The sequence below is a fragment of the Crinia signifera genome, chromosome 6 (assembly GCF_055691185.1).
Source record: "Crinia signifera chromosome 6, ASM5569118v1, whole genome shotgun sequence".
Lineage (NCBI taxonomy): Eukaryota > Metazoa > Chordata > Amphibia > Anura > Myobatrachidae > Crinia > Crinia signifera.
The window spans coordinates 165,519,687-165,543,683 of record NC_139222.1 but is presented as its reverse complement, the minus strand read 5'-3'; the positions used below and the strand labels follow the sequence as shown (position 1 = coordinate 165,543,683).

The 23,997-nt window shown below is 44.6% G+C and overlaps 1 protein-coding gene across 3 annotated transcripts in view; it reads left to right on the top strand.

Moving 5' to 3' along the window:
- LOC146008535 (protein 4.2-like) overlaps positions 1 to 23,997 on the top strand; it is a 50,249-nt gene that overhangs the window by 22,146 nt on the left and 4,106 nt on the right. For 2 of the 3 annotated variants that reach the window (XR_014444527.1, XM_083147927.1), the window contains exons 10-15: positions 2,114 to 2,404; positions 4,573 to 4,739; positions 9,968 to 10,101; positions 10,356 to 10,516; positions 14,536 to 14,811; positions 18,577 to 18,672. Coding sequence is in view for 2 of the 3 variants with exons in the window: in XM_083147927.1 (XP_083004053.1) it covers positions 2,114 to 2,404; positions 4,573 to 4,739; positions 9,968 to 10,101; positions 10,356 to 10,516; positions 14,536 to 14,811; positions 18,577 to 18,672 (1,125 nt within the window). In the remaining variant the exon portion in view is untranslated. The remainder of the gene's footprint in view (positions 1 to 2,113; positions 2,405 to 4,572; positions 4,740 to 9,967; positions 10,102 to 10,355; positions 10,517 to 14,535; positions 14,812 to 18,576; positions 18,673 to 23,997) is intronic. The other variant, XM_083147928.1, reaches the window with a different exon arrangement.

Below are 23,997 nucleotides of genomic sequence, written 5' to 3'. Positions count from 1 at the left end.
CAGTGTGCATGGCACACATCAAATTAATCTGCAAATTCTTATTGTGTCCCTGTATTATTGTGCTTAGGGGCGCCCTGACTCCTAAATCCACCGCTGCATGTTTGTCTGGTCATTTAAAAACAACAGCTCATGATGTTCAGCTGTTGCTTATTACAAACAATGACCCAATGTCCTCTATGTTGGCACTGCTTTTGCAGAACCACAGTTATTACCCCTCATCTGCCTAGTAGAAGATGCGTTCCCCTATGGTTTAGAGAAGTTAGTTCCGGAAGTTGTTCCAATTAAATCCTGGCAAAGCAACCTGCAGAAAGATTGGTTCTGTTTCCTTCAGTACTGGATGGTCACTGTCTATAGATCAAAGAAGCTTTTTAGGAATAGTTATTCAAGCACAACTATGGTAGTTATTCTGGTTCACTCGCAAAGGCACAATCACTCTCTAATTGAAAAAACCATGTGCACTGCAGGTGGGGCTGATGTAATGTGCAGAGAGAGTTAGATGTGGGTGTTTTATTGTTTCTGTGCAGGGTACATACTGGCTGCTTTATTTTAACACTGCGACATAGATATCAGTTTGAAGTACAAACCCCACCCAAATCTAAGTCTCTCTGCACATGTTAAATAACCCCCTATATGCAATATATGTTTGAGAGACTATGGACATAACCATGGTTATACTGCTGGGGGATGCAAGTTCCTGACCAACATGGTGACTTACCTCTACATTTGTTCCCATTTGTAGAGGTAAGACCAACATTTGCCCATAGTTTGATTGATAGGAAGTCTTTGTTTGGGGGTGTTAATCGGCTGTTTTTTGGGAGTGACAGAAAAACCGCAGGCGTGTCGGCTCTGGCCTCAATCAGCCTGTTTCTGCCACAAATTTGTGGAAGGGTCAGAGTTACTCACATTTGCACAGACTGGGAAAATCATTTGATTGTAAGTAGCATATGGATTTGCAGCTGGCCGGCGATCGGCAATATTTTCGTAAGTCATTTGCAGACTTATCTGATCGCAGACTTCTGCAAATTCGCACAGCAGCAATCAGGTCTGAATAATCCTCATAGTCACTAGATGTCCCAAAATTACAAGGCTAAGCAAGTATTTATTTAAGAAGTATTTTAACTTGATTTTAAAAGTCTTTTAACTCAGCGAGCATAGTGAATGAAGAATGTTGACACTGGATGTTCCACCTGCTGGGTGCTGCTTCTCTTTGCCAGTGTTACGCTGATTCTGTGTTACACTGATACAACAGTACTGAGCCTCTAAAAATGTAAATGGCTAATTTGGGGGACAGGTAAATCATATCCATAATAAAATATCCAGAGATGAAATCCATAGATGGCATGCATTTTTCGGGAGAAAGTAGGTGTGGAATCAGTTACTATGAAACAAATTTATTCCATCGGTTCTAATGGATGGTGCACAATATTGGGCCTAGTTTTCAACCAAATCGGAACAACAAATTGGTCATATTGTTAAGTGTGTATGCACGATTTGTGCGCTAACACAGGCACAGGAAACATCCTCTGGTCGTCCTTTCTACAGAGTCAACCATAAGATATCGCTAACAATGCAATGCTACTGAATGCAACATGGTATGCTACTGAACACATCCTGCCATGCTGCATTCTGAACATGTTGCATCTGCCCCACCGGCAGTGCACATGGTTTTGTCCATTAGAGAAAGAATTTGCTTGTGCAAGTGAACCAGAATCAGGGCCATTCTGAGCAATATCTATTACCATCTCGTCTTGTGTGTACACTCAGTATCATTAACAATGCAGCCTCCTGCACATCGCTAATGACCCCTTTCCTTCTCTGTTCATTACATAGAAGGGAGGGCCTCAGTAATGAGGGCCAAGCTGCTGCAGCATGATCCCTGCCCTTCCCGTCGTTGCCCTGCCTGCATCGGCAAGTGTGTATGCACTTGCCAATGCCGGCACTGTGCCAGGTCCCCCTGCCGCCAATTTTGCCGGGTACATCCACTAGTGTGTACCCGGCTTTACACATACTGGAATATTGCATAGAAGTTATTTGAATAATTGAACTTTAAAATATAAAATGCCAAACATAATTATTATCACGTTGCCTACCTTATTGTTGTGCCTCATAATAGGTTCCACAGAAGAATATAGAGCTGTTCAAAGAGCAAAGCAACTTATATTAAAAAATCAGCAATTGAGTGAGAACAACCATATGTTCCTTAGCCCCATATTTGTGTCCATCATATCCCAGAATGCTCAGCTGTTTGGAGAAGACATAAGTGTTACTGTGACAGTGAGCAATGTATGCGCAGAGGAGAAGGACCTGGAGCTTGTGCTCAGTGCTCAGACTGCAAATGATTATGGCATCACACAGGAACAATTTTGGAGTGAGAAGTTTGACTTCCACCTTATGGCAGGGGAAGGTAAGTCAGACACGCTAGATTGTATCAGATTTTTCATATGAAACCCTTGTACCTGGTCTGGTTTAACAGGATGCTGCATTACTTGTAGTAGGTGGTTCCTACAGATCTAACGGTGTCTGGATGATCTTTGGCTGTAGAAGAAAACAGAGTGGAAATAAGAGTGCTCTGAAAAGTGCACTGAAGAAGATCACAATAATTTAAGGTACTTGTGTATTATCTGGGTGCCCGATTTTATCATTGCATGCCACTACTTAAGGCATGCGATGCGATTTTTCATTGTAAAGACCAGATTTTAATTGTATAGTCACCCATGGGTGATTTCATACCCCCACTATCGTACTACGCATGGAGTCGATTTTATATAGTGTGGCGAGCGCAGCGAGCCACCGAGTCCGAAGCGTGGCGAGCCCCGTGAGGGGACGCGGATTACTTTACATGTATTCTGCGTCCCCTCGCCACGCTTCGGGCTCGGTGGCTCACTGCGCTCGCCACACTATATAAAATCGACTCCATGCGTAGTTGGATAGTGGGGGTATGAAATCACCCATGGGTGACTATAAAATATAAAATTGGGTCTTTACAATGAAAAATTGCATCGCATGCCACTATATTGCATGCGATGCAATAAAAAAATCGGGCGCCCAGATATTACACAAGTACCTAATTTAATTAAACAATGGATTGTAGTCAAGGGTGTAAAACTGTGCAACAAGAGATTGACATCACAAGACGAGAGGATGAGCAATACTACTATCCCAGACAGGTGTGGATTGCTTCATGGCTCTAATGGGGCCTACATACATGGCGATCCCCAGGCATTTTCTTACGTTCTCACTAGATTGCTTAGAAAATGCCCCTACATTGCTCCTTGTTTAGGGGCCCCACTCGTCACTATCGCCATGGTGATTAATATCCAGCATGCTGGAGAAATCTAGTTCATCGCTGGGGTCAGGGCCAGTGTTCTCAGAGGAGAACACTGGCCCTGACAGATTGCTTAGCGCACATCGTTATGCAGCACTGTTTGCTGAGCGATGCTGAGTGTTCTGAGCGATCTAGTATTGCTCATAACGCTCTCGCAGCACATCTCCACGTGTGCGGACCCCAATATCTTTGAAGGGCCTGGAATGGACCCTCTTGAAATTCAGATAGTCAAAAGTCTCTATCTGAAATCTGTCTTATGTTACCCATTCATGAATTGCTGGAACAGTTGTCACTGAAAACACAACCAACCGAAACTGCCCGACGTGGTCAAAATATTAACCTTTACGGACTATGTCAGACTCAAATTATATTCAGCCTCATATAAACCTGTACCACAATTTACTAGTATAGCTCCTGACACTTTGTGGTAAATTCACCAAGATGGGAGTTCTGTTGCTCATAGCAACCAATCAGATTCTACTTATTTATTTAGAACCTTCTAGAAGATCATTTAATCTGATTGGTTGCTATGGGTAACATCCTATCTTCAACCGAACAATTTTAGTAGATTCACCCATAGATATCTGGTTTTATCCTAAATAATAGTTGAATAATTTAGTCATGTGACTATCTGACACTCCTTAGCAACATAGGGGGGGGGGGGGGGGATAGGCTCGCTGGGGCAACCAATTCCTTTTATGGCAAAATGACACCAAAATGTCTAACTACAGCACTGTATTGTAACATGATGAATAATGGCATATTAGTTTGTGATAGAAAGTGCAGTGGAAGAATAAAAACATTTGGTTTTAAAATGATTGTTAAGCTACTGTATTAGTATAGACCATTAATTTATTATTATTTATTACCAGTTATTTATATAGCACACATATTCTGTAGCGCTTTACAGAGAATAGCTGAACACTCACATGAGTCCCTGCCCCAGTGGAGCGAACACTCTATGTTCCCTACCACATGTACATGCACACACACACAGACATTCTAGGGTGAATTTTGTTAGGAGCAAATTAGCCGACCAATATATTTTTGGCTTATGGGAGGAAACTGGAGTACCCAGAGGAAACCCAGGCAAGCACGGTGAGCATATACAGACCCGCACAGTTAGGGCCATGGTGGGAATCGAACCCATTGCCTCAGTGTGGTGAGGCAGTAATGCTAACCATTAGACCATCTGTGCACACCATTTGTGATGTGAGGAAAGAATTAATCTTGGTTTGATTTTGCAGAGAGGAGTGTGTCTGGACGGATTAACTATTCGCTGTACAAGACAAAGCTGTTGGATAATAACCTATTGAGAGTCACAGCTCTGGCCAAAGAACCCAAAAGTGAAACTGGCAGCTTAGCCCTGGCAGAACAGGATGTGACTGCATGCAAACCAGCCTTGACTATTCAGGTAAATGCAGAGATTATAGCAGGGACAGTGCACTACTAAAGGAGTGGAAGTTGAATAGAAATGTACTTATGTAGGGTACACACCAGAACAATCATGAATGTGAGCAGATCGTGAGATGATCGTACGATGGTCGCACGATCTGTTAGAGCACACCTTATACACATGATCCCTTATTCAGATCTGATCGCAGTACAAATTTGTTCTCAAAATGGGCAAAACCATGTGCACTGCAGGTGGGGCAGATGTAACATGTGCAGAGAGAGTTAGATTTGGGTGGGGTGTGTTGAAACTGAAATCTACATTGCAGTGTAAAAATAATGCAGCCAGCATTTACCCTGCACAGAAACAAAATAACTTACAGTACATCTGCCCCAACTGCAGTGCACATGGTTTTGCCCATTTTCCAAACAAATTTGTACTGCAATCAGATTTGAATAAGGGCCATGATCTGCATACAATCCGATCACGATCTGTACCCAGTTGAAGGGATCTTTTGGAAATCCTGACTGCAGCAGGTAGGATCTCCAAAAAGACCAAACTACCAGCAGGGACGCGCATCGGATCGGAATCGGATCTAAAACATGCCCAATTTACATACAGTCATTTGAAAAATTGCAAATGAAATTGACGGGAATTGATGGTATGTACCCAGCATCACACTACAACAAATTAGAATTCATCAAAAAAAAAAAGTAGCTGTCTTAGTGACAATTATTTAGGCTCATTTATTACTGTGATAAGGTATAAAAAAGCTTAGAAGTTTAAAGCTCACTGGAAACTCCACTCCACCCAACACCCCCCACACAAAAAAATAATAATAATAATAATAATAATAATAATAATAATAATACAAATAATGGTACTTATGTAGTAACTGGGCTGCCGATTTTGAAATCGGGTCCATCGCATCGCATCGCATCGCATCGCACCCGAACAAATCGCATGCGATGCGATGCGATGCGATGGACCCGATTTTTCCATAGGATTCAATGTTAAAATGGACTGAGTCCATTTTAACATGGAATTCAATGGGAAAAAGGGGTCCTTTTCATACCCCTACTATCCAAGTGGACATGGAGTTGGATATAAACCTGTGGCGAGCGTAGCGAGCCACCGAGCCCGAAGCGTGGCGAGCGTAGCGAGCCCCGCGAGGGGACACAGAATACCGTCCCCTCGCGGGGCTCGCTTCGCTCGCCACGCTTCGGGCTCGGTGGCTCACTACGCTCGCCACAGGTTTATATCCAACTCCATGCCCACTTGGATAGTAGGGGTATGAAAAGGACCCCTTTTTCCCATTGAATTCCATGTTAAAATGGACTCAGTCCATTTTAACATTGAATCCTATGGAAAAATCGGGTCATCGCATCGCATCGCATCGCATCGCATCGCATCGTATGCGATGCGATGCGATATCGCATCGCATCGCATCTGATTGTATGCCTTAACTTAAGGCATACAATCAAAAAATCGGCAGCCCAGATACTACATAAGTACCCAAATAATGAACAACATAGTGAATAGTGTGTTATGTAGTAGACATTATGGGGGAAATTTACAAAAAAAAAGTCCTGATTGGCCGCCTAGCGACCAATAGAATCATTCAGTGGAGAGGCGCGGAAGATGAAAGATCTCTGTGCCTCTCCACAGTCTGATGCGGGAGCTGCAGGAATCGCCGGCATGTCACAGAAGATGACAGAAGACCAGGACTACGGCGGATCAAGATGACAGATCTTCACAGGAGGACCTGGGTGAGTTGGATTTCCTTCCACAGGTCCCCCATGGATTTCTTCGGACCCGGATGGACGCCAACATGGACATCGACATGGAGCCGAATGCTGACATGGATCCGGACCAGTACAGGACACCGGACCAAGACCCAGGGACTTACCTACGGGCTCAAGATAGGTAAGTATCAATATGTATGGGCTTTGGATGTATTAAAGTTTTATTTTTACTGTGTGTCAGTGTGTGTTTATTTGACTATTTTTTAAACTGTGGAACTACAAGTGCCAGCGGGCCCTTTAATGCCCTACAGGCTGGGACTTGTGGTTCTCCAAGTCCCAGCTTGCGGGGGAGGCTTGCTGGGACTCATAGTTCCACAGTAAAAGACAATAGTTTTTATTCTATTTTTTACACTGAATCAGTCCAGTGACCACTGCACAGGGTCGACGGGGACAGCACCAGGCTTCAGCCTGGTCAGGTAAGTCTTGGAGGGGGGGGACCCCTTTATTGGGGGGGTCCCCACTCCCCCAGGACCCCTGGCCAGGCTGACCGGTCAGAGGGCTGAATGCTTTGGCCGGGGGGACTTGTATAAAAAGTCTCCCCCCGGCTGTGGCATTACCCTGCTGGCTGGTTTGGCCTGGGGCTGGTTCTTAAAATATGCGGGACCCCTACTCATTTTGTCCCCCGTATTTTGGGAACCAGCCCCGGACCTGCAGCCTGGGGCTGGTTTTAAAAAATCGGGGAACCCCTATTTGTCTGGTTACCTGATTTTTTTTATTATGGGGGGGACCCCACGCCGATTTTTTATTTATTTATTTTCTATTTTTTTTTACACACTGCAGCCTGCATGGATCTGACTGATCCGTGCAGAGTGCCTGTAGGAATTCGTATTAGCGGCCGTATATACGGCTGTTAATGCGAAATAATACGACATCGGAGGGTTACAAAGCAGTCTTTGACAGCCGCGGCGGGACATGGAGGGTCGGTAGTCACCCCTCCATGCCTGCCACCGCCTGTCCGTGCTGCATCTGGTGTCCTGGCGCCATGTTGGGTCCAGGTCTGGGTCGGCTGGGGAGTGCAGCACGCTGGGGCAGGTTCCCATGGGTCCTGGCGGCGCAGGGAGGCCGCTGCTGCAATCTTGGAAGTGGGAAAAAAGCAGATTGGCCGCCAGGTTAAAGTTTCCTGCCTCCCTGCACTGTCTAGCCAATGGCAGCTGCCCACTATGTATTTAGGAGATCTGCCCTGGTAAACCAATGTCAGTGCAAAAGTCTTCTAGCCGTGTGCAGTTGGATACTTCTGGTGTGCAGTTGGATACTTCTGGTACTCTCTGATCTTTGCTGCTCACAGTTCAGTCCGCCCTGCAAACTGACTCTGGAATTCTGACCCTATTGCTGCTGCCTCTTTTTGCCTCCAGTCCGTGTATCCGGTATTGGCTGCCTGGGCCCTGTGGCATGCTGCCTTGGTACCCATCAGTTTTCAACCGCAGTCTTTTTTTATAAACTCATTTGGTCCATCACCTACGTCTTTCCCGTGCCTGATTGCTGGATTCCTTTGTCCTTCCATCTACTCCATTCTCTCACCATACCACCTCGTCAACCCACCAAAGCCCCTCTTCTCCGTGACTCAGACCTCTGCTATCCCACCTAGTACTTCGTGAGTTATTTCAAAGCTGTAATTTGAATAAGTGATTTGCTTTCCATTTATGAAACCTTCAAAAATAAAACCAGCTTGTTTTAACCCTACAACATCTGGTCCTCAAGTAGTTCCTGAGCATAACATGAACCCACCCAGTCCTCCGGTCATGACAACAGGGAGATGAATGTTCTGAGCGATGCTAGATCGCTCAGCACACTGCGCTGCATAGTGATGTGTATGCTGAGCGATCTGTCAAGAGCGATCTTCTCCGGTGAGAACACTGACCCTGACACAGACAATTATAGATTTATCCAACATGCTGGATACTAATCACTGGGTGATAGCAAAGCATGGGGCCACATATCACTATCGCTATATCCCTACACACAGAGCGGTGTTGGGAAGTTTTCTAAGCGAACTAGTGAGATTGCTTAGAAAATACCCCAGAATCGCTTTGTGTAGGGTCCATTACAGGTTTAACGATGCTGAACCAAGTCTCACACAATCAATTTTAAATTTATATAGAAACACAGAATTTGAGAGCAGATAAGAACCACAAAAAAATAAACAATTTTGTCCAAAAAACCCACAATTTAGTGAAACCTGTAATTTCGGCCATAGGCTAAGCAAAATCCCACAAAGCAGCCCCATTTTCAGCTGAAACTGAGCTGCTTTTGGGGATTTTGCATAGCCTGCCTGATAAGCAGACTAGCCTTCCTGAGGCAGGAGAAATAAAATCCCTGATAAATTGCAGCACGTACAGGCTCATTGGGGTTAATTGAATAGCCCTCAGCAAGCCAATGACCTACCACCTCTTTCGGGAGGCTGCTCCACATAATCCGAACCCTATCTGCGAAGTAATTTTTCCTTAAACCTACTACTCTACAGTTTCAGCGTATGTCCTCGTGATCCATTAAGTTATATTTTGTACAATTCAATTGTGAACACAAATTGTCCATGTTCAAGGAAAAATGTAAAATAAAATCTTATTAATAAAAAATATTCTTAATTTTTTTTTTTTTGCAAAGCTTAATTCTTAATTGCGATTGCAAACACACGGTACCGCTGTCATGTTTGTAGCCATTGAACTGGTGAAATTCAAACAAATTTCCTTTTCTAGTACTGAATAACTGTAAGAGCGGATAATTAATGCTATGCTATTTGGGATACAGATTCATATACAGTACATTAGAAAAGTCAGTTGGTCAGATCAAGGTTAATTGTTGAATATATAAAAGTTGCTTCATCTTAGTTGATATGCTTTAGTTACAGTATAAAGAAACAGCTCTAAAGTTGACTCATCTCTCTGTCTTCTATGATACACATGGTCCCACCATGGAAGATTACTGGACAAACAGTGGTGGTTTTTACGTATGTTACCCTATGGTTTTAACCAGGTAAAATCCGCCAATGTGAAGCCATATGCAGTCTGTGAGACTGCACTGGCTTCATTGTGACTAGCAGTGACTTCCTATTGGAAGTTTGACCTGCCAGTCACCCAAGGCAGTCCCATTGGGAGGTGTTCCCTCCCTCCGAGATGCCTCTTTGGGCTACTGCGGCTGAAGCCCATAAAAACGTGTTCTGAGTATGCACAGTACAGAGGACCTGGGGCTGTGAATATGCTTCTATGGACTGCTGCTGAAGCAGCCCGTAGAGGCTGGGGACCAGTGCATGCGCAGTACCGAAGAAGCTACTGTGCATTCGCTGGTCCCGTAAACACTACGGGGGTTGGGAACAGAACCAGGGAGAAGCAGGTATCGGCATCAGCGGAGGAGACATTTTAGCAGCCACCCTCCTACACAGAGGTAAGAGCCGCCACTGAGGACCAATATTGCTTAAGTTTGTCTGAGGTCAGATTTTTTTTTTTGCAGATGCCAAAGGTCTCACTGCAGTTTCAGCCAATAACAGCAATGGTGGCTTTACCGAACCCTCTGAAAGAGACTCTGGGGAAATGTGTAATTAGGGTAACAGGAAAAGGACTGCTGCACAAAGAGCAGATCTACAGGTAATTTTAAGTAAATATCTAGTCCAAACTAGTCTTACCTACTCTAAAATACGTTTTTCATGTGAGATTCCCTATCAGCATTAAAAGCGGAAAACCAAGACAAAATAATCTCCTCTTCTGGTTCATGACAGCCTCAAACCATCATTCCAAAATACAACTACATTTGATCAACACATCCTCAAATCAGGACAGTATCACTAATGTCAGGAATGTTACAATGTATGCATATTATTTGCTTTGAATATTATTTTCAGGTGCAGAGATGTGCTGTCAGATGGCAATTTACTCTACCCACTTACCATCACTCCAACACAAGTGGGTACCAGAAGGCTGCTTGTGCAGATGCAGAGTGACAAGCTTGGTGTCATCACTGGCTCCCAGACTATTGAAGTATTACCCAGTGATGTTCACAAATGTAAGCGAATTATTACATTTCCTGTCATGACATCATATATACATTCAGAAACATTTTGTAACAAAAGCGGATGGAATTGTTTTTGCAATTACCATATAAATACTGTCATAATTTCAAAGTCTGGCAGTAAATCTAACAGAGAAGCAATTTGTCTCATAGGGCTTGATTCAGGTTTGATCGGAACAAGGAGAATTTGACCCTGTTCTGATGGTAGGGTGTCTGCCCATACAGTGGCGTAACTAAGTTTTGGGCGCCACCCCGCCGTTAGGGGGGGGCGTCCCCCCGCCCCGCAGTCCCCCGCACCCCCAATCCCCCGCCGCCCATGCAAAACCCCCCCCCCCCCCCCCAATCCCCTGCAGCCTTACCTATCGCGCTGGTCCCGGCGGCTCCGTTCTTCTTCTGCTGAGGACCACCACAAAATGGCCGCCCCCATACAGCAGACAGTTTCAGAGAACTGTGTGCTATATGGGGGTGGCCATTTTGTGGTGGTCCTCAGCAGAAGAACGGAGCCGCCGGGACCAGCAAGATAGGTAAGTCTGCGGGGGATTGGGGGGGGGGGTGTAACTATAGCACCGCAGCCCCCGGCGCCCCCACATGCACAGTGCCCCCCCCGCGGTGGCGGGGGCTGCGGTGCTATAGTTACGCCGCTGTGCCCATATGTGCATTTGCGCATATGCAGACACCCTGTGCAAATGCCTTCAACAAGTATCACCCTCGCTGGTAGGCTGGGAGGGGGGTGACTGCAGGAGAATGGACAGCGTTTTTATGGGCATCCCCATGAAAACGCTGGGTGTTCCCCTTTGAACGCAGGCGTAGTGTTCTCTGCTCAGGCTGGGCGGCTGACATCAGTGCCCACTCCGTCTCTGGTGATCAGCGTTGGAAATAAAAGTCGGTTTAGACTGACATTTATTTCCGAAGGGGAGAGAAAGCATTCGATGGTCGTCGAATCCAATGTCCCCTTTGGCTGCATGCGAGGGTATGTGTTCTCGGACAAATCCTGTCGCATATTACCAAGGGGATGCGGACGGCACGAGGGGGGCATTGGGCGGCGGTTACCTGCTCACTAGTCAGTGGGTCTAAATCAACCCCAAAGTATATTCAATTAAAAAAAAAACATAACATTTTACAAATTAAGATTTTGCAAACAATTTTTAAATACAACTTTTATTACTGAAAACCTCTACTTGGCTATTTTGTGAATATCTCTTATCTGAATAAAACACTGGAGAATTAATAACCATGGTAACCGAACTGTGCACTTAACTGTTAGCAAACAGGCACAGTCATGCCATTGCATTTACCGTTGGACCTTTCAGTATGCCCTAAATTGAAATCTGCTTAAAAAGACTTGGGGGGTTATTCTAGTTCATTCTTTCTGACAAAATCCTTCTTAGATGGGCAAAACCATGTGCACTGCAGGTGGGGCAGATGTAACATGTGCAGAGAGAATTAGATTTGGGTGGGGTTTTTCTTCAAAGTGAGATCTATATTGCAGTGTAAAAATAAAGCAGTCAGTATTTTCCCTGCACAGAAACAAAATTACTCACCCAAATCTAATTCTCTCTGCACATGTTACATCTGCCCCCCTGCAGTGCACATGGTTTTTTCCATCTAAGAAGGATTTTGTCAGAAAGAATGAACCAAAATAAGGCCCCTGGAGACAAAGGGCAAATAAGGAAAATACAGGAAAAAGTCAGAAAACAAGTTTTTGGCTGCATTTTTCATATGTACTAAGCCCAGTTACACAAGCTTTTGCTGGCATTACCCTATAGAAGCCTATGGGCATTTGGTTCACATTCTTCATGAGAGGGATACCCCACCACAACACCCCCTGCAGCCGCCATGTCCCTCTGCACATAAACAGGGAGATTCTCGAGGCTGAAACCCGGAAGTCCTGGCATTGCAAAGGGCTGTTCTTAACGGAAGAGTTGTCCTTTGCAGTACTAAATCGCATATATCACATATGCAATAGTATCAATGCGATGTGTGGGGAGATGTGCTGCAAATGCTTAGCCCTAAATGAGAAATGTTGCCTTATTTACCTGATACAGTATGTCAAAAACCATTATCCACATAAAGTATGTTTATTTAGTGCTATAGAATATATTTTGTGTCTTTCAAGTGAGTTACTTGATTTATGACATTATTCATTAGTAAAACTTTGTGCGTGTTACATAGCAAATAAAAAAATCTCTAATGGACTAAACCATGCTGCACTGCAGGTGGGGCAGATGTAGCATGTGCAGAGAGAGCGTTCGCTGTGCAGGGTACTGGCTGCTTTTTTTTTTTTTACACTACAATTTAGATTTCAGTTTTAACACACCCCACCCAAACCTAACTCTCTCTGCACCTGTTACATTTGCCCCACCTGCACTGCACACGCATACCTCCCAACATTACTAATACCAGAATGGGGACAAGCCCGAAAAGGGGGCGTGGCGTATGTAAATGAGTGTGCTGCTTATGCAAATTAAGCCGTGCTCCATTTTCAGCCGCGTTCCAGCGTTTAGCGGGACAGTTGGGAGGTATGCACGTGGTTTTGTCCATTACAGAAAAAATGTGCTTTGCAATCAATCTGAATTAGGCCCAGAGCATATATAGTATACTCATCTGCCCTGCTCACAAGCAGCCAGTGCCACTCATAGGCATCGGACGACATGCATCGCATTGGACCTGCTGTCATTCACCTGTACTTTGACCTCTTTTCCTGTGATTGGTCACTGCAAATCGCAGGAAAAGTGCCCAGATTACCTAGTTTATGGGGGCCTTTACTTTGGGCTCATGGTGTATGCATCGTGGCCCTTTGGAGGCTCCGGGTCCGGTACATGTCTCCCTCCGGTCATCTAGTGATAGCACCAGCTCCAAGCTCATATGTTTGTCATCGGGGATTAGGCTGCACTAATGCTGGTCCAGTATTGTATGACAAAGCATCACAGGCCAAATTTAAGTGCAGTTGAATATACTATGGGCCTGATTCAGCCCTGTTCGCTAGGCAGCATGTACCACCCCCCTCTCCCACCCACCGAGCAAATGCCTGCATTTGCATGCGAGTGGATGTGTACGCTTACAGCTTCACAAAGGAAAAATCATTCCATCGTTGCACACCATCGAATGATTTTTCCTCCGTTCGTAATGAAGTCAGACTGGGCTGACTTTCCATTTCAACGTTGTCCTCCGAATTCAGGGCAGTCGATTACGTCACGTGACGTTAGCCGTCGGTCTCAAGTAGGCATCAACATACCCGCATGCACAGGGGAATGCCCAGCGTTTCTATGGGCGCACCCATAAGATGCTGGGCATTCACTTGCTTCCGGCTCCTGCCCTCCCTTCACTGAATGGACGTCTCGGCGAGTGTGAAATTTGCTGAAAGCGTTCACACAGGGGGTTTGCACATGCACATATTCGCACATGCGCAGACCAGCAGCATCAGCCAGGGGATCGAATTTGGCCCGCTATGGTCTGAATCACCCCCTATATATGTTCTCAGCCTAATTCAAAGCACATTTTTCGCTTATGGACAAGACCATGTGCCCTTTCTCAAGGGGGGATTGCAGCGACATCTCCAATAAAAGTCCCCCTACTGTATGGTCCCAGCTACCAACAGATGCTTTACTTTACAAGGGAATATTGGCATGGTACCATTACCAAATTTGTACAAAGGCAAAGTATAAAACTAGAGTGCTGGAAGACATTTAGGAATTCTTGCTTCACTTTTTTTACGTCCATTTTTATTCTAGATAATAATTGCATAACTTCTTTTTAAAAGTGGCAAGATGACAACCTTTTGGGGGATTTCTCATTTTAAATGGAACAGGGTCTTACCATAATTACTTATTAAACCAGGTATTTTAAGAAGATCGAAAGTGTCCTTTAAACTGGACAATGCATGGGAATGACTCCCTGCAGTCATGCAGTGATATGTAATAGGGTCTGAGCTCATGGGGTGCGGGGCTGGGGTGCCACCTGAACTCGGCTGATTTTTTTTCTTCAGTTATAGATGTCTTGTTTGTTGTTGACAGGGAGCATTTACCATTGGGAGGAATTCCAGAAATTTGCAGACAGCTATAACTCCAGTGGTCAATCAGAGGCAGATGCACCTGTGTGCCTCAGTATCCAATCAGAAGATACAGTCTTTTATGGACAAGACATACCCATGGCAGTAATAGTCACGAACCACAGCAAAACAGAGAAGAAAATGCATGGCTTTCTTTTTGCTCAGTATGTTGATGAAAATGGGAATGGTTGCCCACACTTCTGGAGAAAACAATTTGCTTTTACTCTACAGGCAAAAGAAGGTAATTAATCACCACTAGAGTTGATTTTCATAAAAGAGAGTGTTACACAAGCATGTGTACAAAACATCCTTTGCTTTACAAAGGCCTTCATTCTAGTTCACTCGCAGAGGCAAATTCCTTCTTAAATGGGCAGAACTATGTGCACTGCAGGTGGGGCAGATGTAACATGTGCAGAGTGATTTAGATTTGGGTGACTTATTTTATTTCTGTGCAGGGAAAATACTTACTACTTTATTTTTACACTGCAATATAGATCTCACTTTGAAGTAAAATCCCACCCAAATCTAATTCTCTCTGAACAAGTAACATTTGCCAAACCTGCAGTGCACATGGTTTTGTCCATTTAAAAAGTAATTTGCCTCAAAGTCTTGATAATAGATGTGGATGTAAGCATGGATATTATGTCCACCATTGGCATGTTGATACAGCGTTTTCAGTGGATTTGAGCCTTAATAAAGACTGTCAACAATTTCCCTGTCAACTTTTGCAAAGTTGACATTATATTCAAACCAGGGCTGGTGGAAGGCACCGGAGCGCCCCAGATGGGGGAGGTCGCTCTGTCGCTACACCGGCGCTCACCTGCTCTGGTGCCCGGCGTGGGCCGCTGCGACGTTCAACGGGAGGGGGCAGGTGTGATGCGGCTAGGGCCGTGGAGTAACTCCACAGGGGGTGATGCCCCAAGTGGCTCCAGGGGGGGGGGGGGGAGTTGCTGCTCACCTCTATCCATGGGGACCTGCTCCTAACTGGCACCCTGCAGTGGGCGGCACCCTAGGCAAATGCCTAAAGCTGCCTAGTGGTGGTGCCTGCCCTGATTCAAACTACATACAATTGATGAAGGTACTGATTATAAGCAAGTTTGCAATACAGCTAGAAGATATCGCAAATTATTTTATTAAAGGCAACCGCACATTAGCAGATATTTGGGTTGTGTGTTGGACTGAAAACAGTGATCTTAGATTACCATACCTCCCAACAGTCCCGATTTTATCGGGACAGTCCCGATTGTCAGGGCCTGTCCCGATGTCCCACCCGCAGGCGGCAGTGTCCCGCGGTGTGGGGGGGCTGTTGGGAGTCCCCCCTGTCAGCTGCTAAGCAGCGGGGAATAAACGCTGTGCGCATGCGCACAGCGTCTATTCCCGCAGCCAGGGGACTTGGGGCATGGCTAGAGGCTCACAGAGCCTCTGGGTCATGCCCCCATAGCGGCAAAATGGGGGTGTGGCCTCACGGAAGAGCCGCGAGTATAGGCCACGCCCCAAATTAGGCCACCACACCCCCCCCGAAAATGTCAACGTGCCTCCGGCGCGCAGGAGCATCGTCCCGCTTGCAGAACTTCGAAAGTTGGGAGGTATGAGATTACAGATAAACCGAATGGATTCATCATGGTAGAAAATGTGGTCTGCAGCAGACTGGGCCTGATGCAGAGATGTATGTATGCAGTGCAGTCGTTATCAGCAGACTGGGCCTGATGCAGAGATGGATACAGTGGAGTGGTTATCAGCAGTCTGGCAGAACTTGTGGCTGCCGCTGCTTGGTATGCATCGCTGAATGAAGTTTCTACTTGCGGCGTTCTGAACTGTCTCCTACACAGGTCAACTTAGAGCTGTTGCTGAAAGCTAGATCTGACATTTCACTTCCTCTTTCTGAGCTTACAGCAAAGGCTTTTTAGACACTTAAACAGACTTTCTACGAGAAAGGTGATAAAGCTGACAGATTACTTGCGTCTAGACTTAGATCCCATCTTTCTCAAAATAATATTCTGGCCATCAAGACTAAGTCGGGGTCAGTATCCTTTAACTCTAAAGATATTATTCGTGATATTAATCGTGAAGAGTATTATTCCTCGCTTTATAATCTAAAAACAGGAGATGGAGGTCAGGCCCCACCAGATATTCTCATGTCGGACATTCTACAAAAGGCGCACATTTGCCTAAACTGTCCCCTCAGGCCTCCCTGGAGCTGAATAGGGATATTTCTGATGATGAGATCACTGCGATCCTGAAAGGTTTAAAATCTTCGAAGGCTCCTGGACCCGATGGTTTTACAGTTTCCTACTATAAAAAATGTACACCTATCCTGGTCCCTCATCTCGGTGTGTTGTTTAATGCTGTGTTACATACCACCCCTTTCCCCAGTACGATGTTAGAAGCCAAGGTGATCGTAATTCACATGGAGGGTAAAGACCCACCAGAATGTGCTAGCTATAGACCCATTTCACTATTAAATTTAGATATAAAAATCTATGCTAAAATTTTAGCTACTAGACTTAATGGTGTTCTCCATGATCTGGTCCACTACGACCAGGTGGGCTTCATTCCTGGACGTCAGGCCAGGGACAACTCTAGAAGAGCAATAGATATTATTCAAATACTGAACCGTAGACACATCCCAGCCATTATGCTCTCTCTCGATGCCGGAAAGGTGGTTGATCGCATCTCATGGCCCTTTCTACTCCACACATTACAGGCTTTTAAACTTACTGTGGAATTCCTAACAGGGGTCTCAGCCCTTTATTCATCACCTATAGCTAAAGTCCTTACAAATGGGATCTTATCCGCCTCTTTCTCGCTATCCAATGGGACAAGACAAGGACGTCCCCTGTCTCCCTTAGTAATTGCCATGGTTATAGAACCCCTTGCTGCTATGGTCAGACTTTCTAATAGAGTACATGGGGTATTAGTGGGCCCTCGGGACTATAAAATTTCATTGTTTGCAGACAACGTATTGCTCTGCCTTACCCAACCGCAAATGTCTCTTCCTGCTTTATATGAAATTATAGGTCCTTTCTGGTTATAAAATTAACTATACCAAATCTGAAGCCATGTTATTACATTCACCTGATGACCTAAGGCAAACCCTGCACTCTTCCTATAATTTTACATGGCAGGACCGCAAGATTAAATATTTAGGCGTATACATCACATCTCAGTATGATTTTTTTATATTCTGAAAACTACCCACGTCTCTTACATAAACTAAAACAGGATCTTGCTAAGTGGAAAACCATCATTATTTCCTGGCTGGGAAGAATTATAGCAATTAAAATGACTTTTCTGCCCCAACTCTAACTCTTTCAAACGCTATCTATTAAAGTGCCAGAGAGGGTTCTTAGAGATGTTCCAGACCTCTCTTAAAAAAATTGTATGGAATGACAATACTCAGAGAATCGCCTTCCATGTTCTCAGGCGCCCCCGTTTTGGAGGTGGCAGAGGCTTCCCCAATGTTAAGGTTTAGTATATGGCCTGCCATCTGAGTCAGCTGATGGCATCATTTGCTACAAAAGGTCGTCTGGCCTGGTTGGATTTGGAAGCCTCCTATTTAGGCCTCAACTCGTTGGCCTCCCTATGGGGTCTGGACAGGCCCTATCAAAACTCTGACAAATTCCTTTCCATCTCTCCATTTTTATCTCTATGTACCAAATCCCTTGGACAATACAAATTGTCTTCCCTATGTTCTCCTTTCACCCCCTTGTGGGACAACCCTGCTTTCCTCTCCGGGGTAACATCCCTTCGCTTTGCACAATGGCGACTTGCTGGTGTCTTCAGGGCACACAATTTTTGTTCTGGAGAAAATTGGCATCCTTAGATGACATCAAAGGTAAAATCCCTTCCTTATCCCCTCCCTTCTTTGAATATTTCCAGATTCTACACTTCCTTCTTTCCCTGCCACAAACAGATGTTAGACGTGCTCTCACTCCCTTTGAATCTCTCTGCACTAACAATCCTCTATGTAGCGGACTAATCTCTTCTGTTTATTGTATTTTGGTAGAAACTTCCTCGACTTCACAGACCCGCCATGAGCAGGAATGGGAGAGAGACCTAGGTCCACCCTCAGATGCTAGCTGCTGGGAGGAAGTAAGAGAAGGTATTGCCAAAAGCTCTCTCAACCCAACTCAAGATGTTTTACAAACTATATTACAGGTGGTACTATACCCCTGACAGGTTAGCGAAGATGTTTCCCTCGGCCATGCCTGTATGTTGGCGGGGATGTGGACACAGAGGAACCCTTCTTCATATTTGGTGGACTAGTCCCCAAATTTCCTGTTCTGGACTAAAGTTCACAACATTTTGAATTCCATCTCTAGCATCCCTCTTCCTTTGGACCCATGGTCATTCCTACTATCCCGACCTTTCCCAGACTTAGACCCGCCCATGAACAAACTACTTTCTCATATTTTAACAACCGCTAAATTGCTAATAGCTAAAAACTATTATATCTGGTTTGTCGTAAGAATGGAAACAAATCACATATTACCTTCATGACTGTCCCCATAAATTCGATCGGATTTGGGGCCCTTGGCAATATCCCAACATGTACCACCCTAATAATGAATTAGCTGTTATCTTCACACTCTTGATTGCTAGACTGCCCATGTGCCCCTCCCCCCCGAAGTCCTCCCTCCTGTCTACTTTTTCCTTGGTAGAAGTCTCATTAACATACATTGCATTATGAATGACTCCCTATCTTTACAAACAATTGACCTGTTTTTGTCCCCCCCCCCCCGAAGTCCTCCCTCCTGTCTACTTTTTCCTTGGTAGAAGTCTCATTAACATACATTGCATTATGAATGACTCCCTATCTTTACAAACAATTGACCTGTTTTTGTCCCCCCCCCTTTTTTTTTTCGCCCCCTTCCTCTTCTCCCTCCAATCCTGTTTGTTCTTTTCATTATACTAAAATGTGTTTTAAATTTACGAAAATCACAAGGAGACTGGTCAATGTTCCTTATTAAGCTTCTATCTATGTATGCTTCTGGTTATAAAGCATTGCTTTCTCTTTGAACAAATAAAGTATTAAAAAGAAACATTTGGAGGATTCAGTCAAATCAACAGACAGGTCTTCTAAAATGGAGGAAGGTTGAATAATTTCTTCTACGATCCCCATGGCAGCCATAACACTGGGATGTTCCCTTCCCCCATAGATTTAGACAGGATAATTTTCTCTAGGACCGCCCACCTTGGGGTATAATAGCCTCCTCCTCCTCCTTCTCCTCTATGTCTTTTTTCCTGTCTCCGTTAGAGAAGGACAGAGTAGGTGCTTTTGTAGTGTGTCTGCTGAACAGAAAGTGGAATTATCTACTATTCCGAAAAAGAGGACAGCTAAAAAGAAGTTTATCCAAACCTCTTGTATGTCTTGCGATAAATCATTTGCATCAGCCCAGAAAAAATCCTTATGTGGAGATTGTGAAGCAGGGCAAAGTAAAGTAGAAAAGAAAGGGAAACAATCAGATGTCCTTAAAGAGCTTATGGACTGGATGAGAGTCGTTTGTGTCAAAAGAGGAGTTTGCACAATCGCAGACTCAGAAGAGATCCAGGGCTCAGGCTGAATTCAGTCAGGAGGAAGGATCAACTGAAGAAGTGGAATGTGTGGAAAAAGATTCCACGGATGAGTCGGGGGAACTAGAAGATGTGAGGTCCTTTAATTTAGAATTAGTCGAAAATGTATTGAAAAATATATATAAGGCAATGAACTAGAAGGAAGAACCCGGAACGTCAGAAGAGAAAAATTCCTTATTTGAGGACAGGGGGAAGAAGGGGAGAACATTCCCGGTCCACAAGATGGTGAGAGAAACGATTGCCAAAGAGTGGACGAACATGGATAAGAAGCTGACGCTAGGGAACCGGGTTGATAAAATATATCCATACAAGGATGACGAGTTCTTGGGATGGTGCTCTATACCCAAGGTAGACACCGCAGTAGCGGAACTTACCTCAAGATCAACTATTCCGGTAGAAGACGCAGCGGCTTTCAAGGATTTGATGGATAGGAAAATCGAGAATGCCTTGAGAAAGGTCCATACTGCATCTGCAGGATCACTCAAATCTACAGTAGCAGTAGCATCGGTCTCTAGAGCGCTGAGATTGTGGGCTTCCAACCTACATACAGATGTGGATGAAAGAATTTCAAAACACTATTAAAGAGTCTGGACATTATGCAAAAATCTATAGGACTACTTGTGTGAGGCTTCATTGGATTCCGTTGATTTGCGGCAAAGGCGATGGCTGCTGGAGTAACAGCAAGAAGAGCCCTATGGCTTAAACCATGGAGCGCGGACGTGAATTCTAAGAACAAGCTTACAACATTGCAATATGAAGGAAATTTTTTATTCGGGTCAAAATTGGATATAATGATACAAAAACCATCAGGTGGAAAATCGGTACGTCTTCCTCAAGATAGAAGAAATCGTTTCCCTTACCCAGGTACTGGTAAACAGTCATATAGAGAAGCCAAAAGTTACAGGCCTGGCAGACCTTATTACAGAAGAGGCGGATCCAATACCTCGCGTCAATCTTTTCGGCAGCCCTTTCGTGGGCGTTTCCAGTCTGATAAAGGAGGAAGATCATGACTATTGTCAGATGACGGAAATAGGAGCCAGACTGTTGCAGTTCAAGGAGGAGTGGGAAGACACTATAACCGACAAATGGGTTCTGAACAGAAAGCGATCGAATTGGTGCCAGAAATACATCACAAGAAGGGATTCTACTCCAACCTATTTCTAGTAGACAAAAACAATGGCTTATTCAGGACGATTCTGGATTTGAGGGACCTGAATGGCTTTATCAGAAAAATAAAATTTCGTATGGAGTGTCTGACATCCATAGTCTCAGGAATAAAACAGGGCGAATATTTAGCATCAATCGACCTCAAGGATGCGTGGGTTCCTGAGGTTTTATGTGGCCGGCCAACACTTCCAATTTACGGGTCTCCCATTCGGGCTAAGGACCTCCCCAAGAGTCTTCACCAAGGTGTTGATCACACTGGTGGCAGAGTTGCGAAAGCAAAAAGTCCAAATATGGCCGTATTTAGACGACTTGTTAGTAGCTGGAAGTTCTGCAGAAGAGGTGAAACAAAGTCTGAGTCTGACGATAAAAACCTTGCAGATCCATGGATGGATAATAAACAAAGACAAAAGTCAGTTATGTCCAACCAAAAATATTATTTTTCTCTGAGTAAGGATAGATACCAGGAAATATTCTGTGGCCCTATCGCTCGAGAGGTGCATGAAGATGAAGAACTTGATAGAATGGATCTTACAGGAGAAGAAGATTCCTTTGAAAAAGGGAGTACAGCTACTAGGAATGATGGTCTCTCTTGTATAAAGATAATAACCCTGGGCTCAGTGGAATTCAAGACCTCTTCAGTGGTTCTTGCTGCCGTTGCTGAAGAAAGGATTAAGAGATCATCATATGATAAAGTTGTCTCATCAGGTGACACAATCGTTGAGATGGTGGATTCAAGACTTAGAAAGCAAGAGTTCCAGTTTAGAAAGTCCACATTTCCTGGTTCTGACGACGGATGCCGGCCTATTCGGGTGGGGAGGTCATCTCGGAAAGAATTCAGTCCAAGGAATATGGTCCTGGGAAGAAGCAATAAACTCCTCGAATGTCAGAGAGCTACAGGCAGTTTGGGAAGCTATACAGCGGTTAAAACCAAAAGATCCAAAGAACGCATCTCAGAATTATGTCCGACAATGTGACCGTGGTGTCCCACACAAATCATCAGGGGGGAACCAGGAGTCAGAAACTGATGAAGGTGTCAGAAAAGATCATGTCTTGGGCAGAAAGAAATCCAAGATCGATCTCTGCGGTATACATACCGGGCAAGAAGAACGAGATGGCAGATTATCTGAGCCGCAAGACTATATTACCAGGGGAATGGGAACTGAACAACGAAGTGTTCCAGCAGATGTCAAAGTTCTTCGGAGTACCAGAAGTGGATCTGATGGCCACCTATTCCAACAAAAAGGTGAGCAGATTCTATTCAAAATATTATCATTCTCAGGCGACAGCTTTGGATGCATTCTCAATCAGATGGGAATTCAAGCTGGGGTACCTCTTTCCTCCGTTCCCGATGATAACCAAGGTACTGAAAAAGATTCGCGAAGACCAAGTACAAGTGGTGGTAATACTGCCTCAATGGCCGAGAAGAGCCTGGTTTTCAAATGTCCTGAGAATGGCGATACAAGGTCTATGGCAACTACCAAACAGACCAGACCTGTTGAATCAGGGGCCTATGTTACATCCAGAGCCGGCGACTTTGAAACTAGAGGCATGGAAATTGAGCGGCAGATATTGATGAGACAATTTATCTCCGCAAGTGACTGAAATGATGCTGAAAGCTAGGAAGAAGGTTTCTTCGGTAGCATATTACAAAACCTGGTATAAATTCATCAACTGGGGACAGTTTGAAGGTGACTTTACGGATATCCCTACAGATCAGGTGTTACAATTCCTGTTTGAAGGCTTCCAAATAGGGTTAGCTACGACAACTATTAAAGCACAGATATCAGCTTTAAGTGTGTTATTGGACAGACCTCTAGCAGAGGAGAGAATGGTCAAAAGACTTGGCAGGGCGATGAAAATAATTAGACCGCCAATTAAGTCCATTGCAGCACCCTGGGACCTAAATCTACTGTTGACAGTATTAACAAAAACCCCATTTGAACCATTAGCAGACTGTCCGTTAAAGTTTCTAACCTGGAAGGTTGTGTTCCTAGTAGCCGTGACTTCAGCCAGACGGGTGAGCGAGCTACAGGCCTTGTGGATTGAAGAGCCGTACTTGGTAATATTCCCAGATAGGGTGGTACTACGGACACATCCAGACTTCATTCCTAAAGTGGTGTCAGCTTTTCACCTGAACCAAGAGATAACTTTGCCTGAATTTTGCCCGCAGCCAAAGAATGAGGAGGAAGAGGTCTGGCATAAATTAGACTTGGTCAGAGCGATATCTCTGTATCTGGAAAGAACTAAGACTTTTAGATTGACGAAGCATTTATTTGTGATTCCAGAAGGAATAAAGAAGGGCGAAGCTCCGGTGAAACAGACTATATCTCGATGGATCAGAGAGACCATATTATTTGCATACAAAAAAGAAGGCAAGGCGCCACCACCCATTGTTCAGGCACACTCTACCCGGGCAGTGTCTACTTCCTGGGCGAATAAGGCAAAGGCGTCAGCTTCTGAGATTTGCAAAGCAGCGACATGGTCATCTATCCATACTTTTTCAAACCATTATGCACTTAACGTTTCTACTGCCCACTTTGGGAAGCATGTCTTACAAGAAGCTCTTTCTGGTTGAATGGCTTCTATAGATACAGATATAGATCTACATTAAAAATTTTCATGCAGCATTTAGCCCTCCCGTGTGTTTACTTGGGGATCATAGAAGAAAGAGTCGAATTATTCTTAG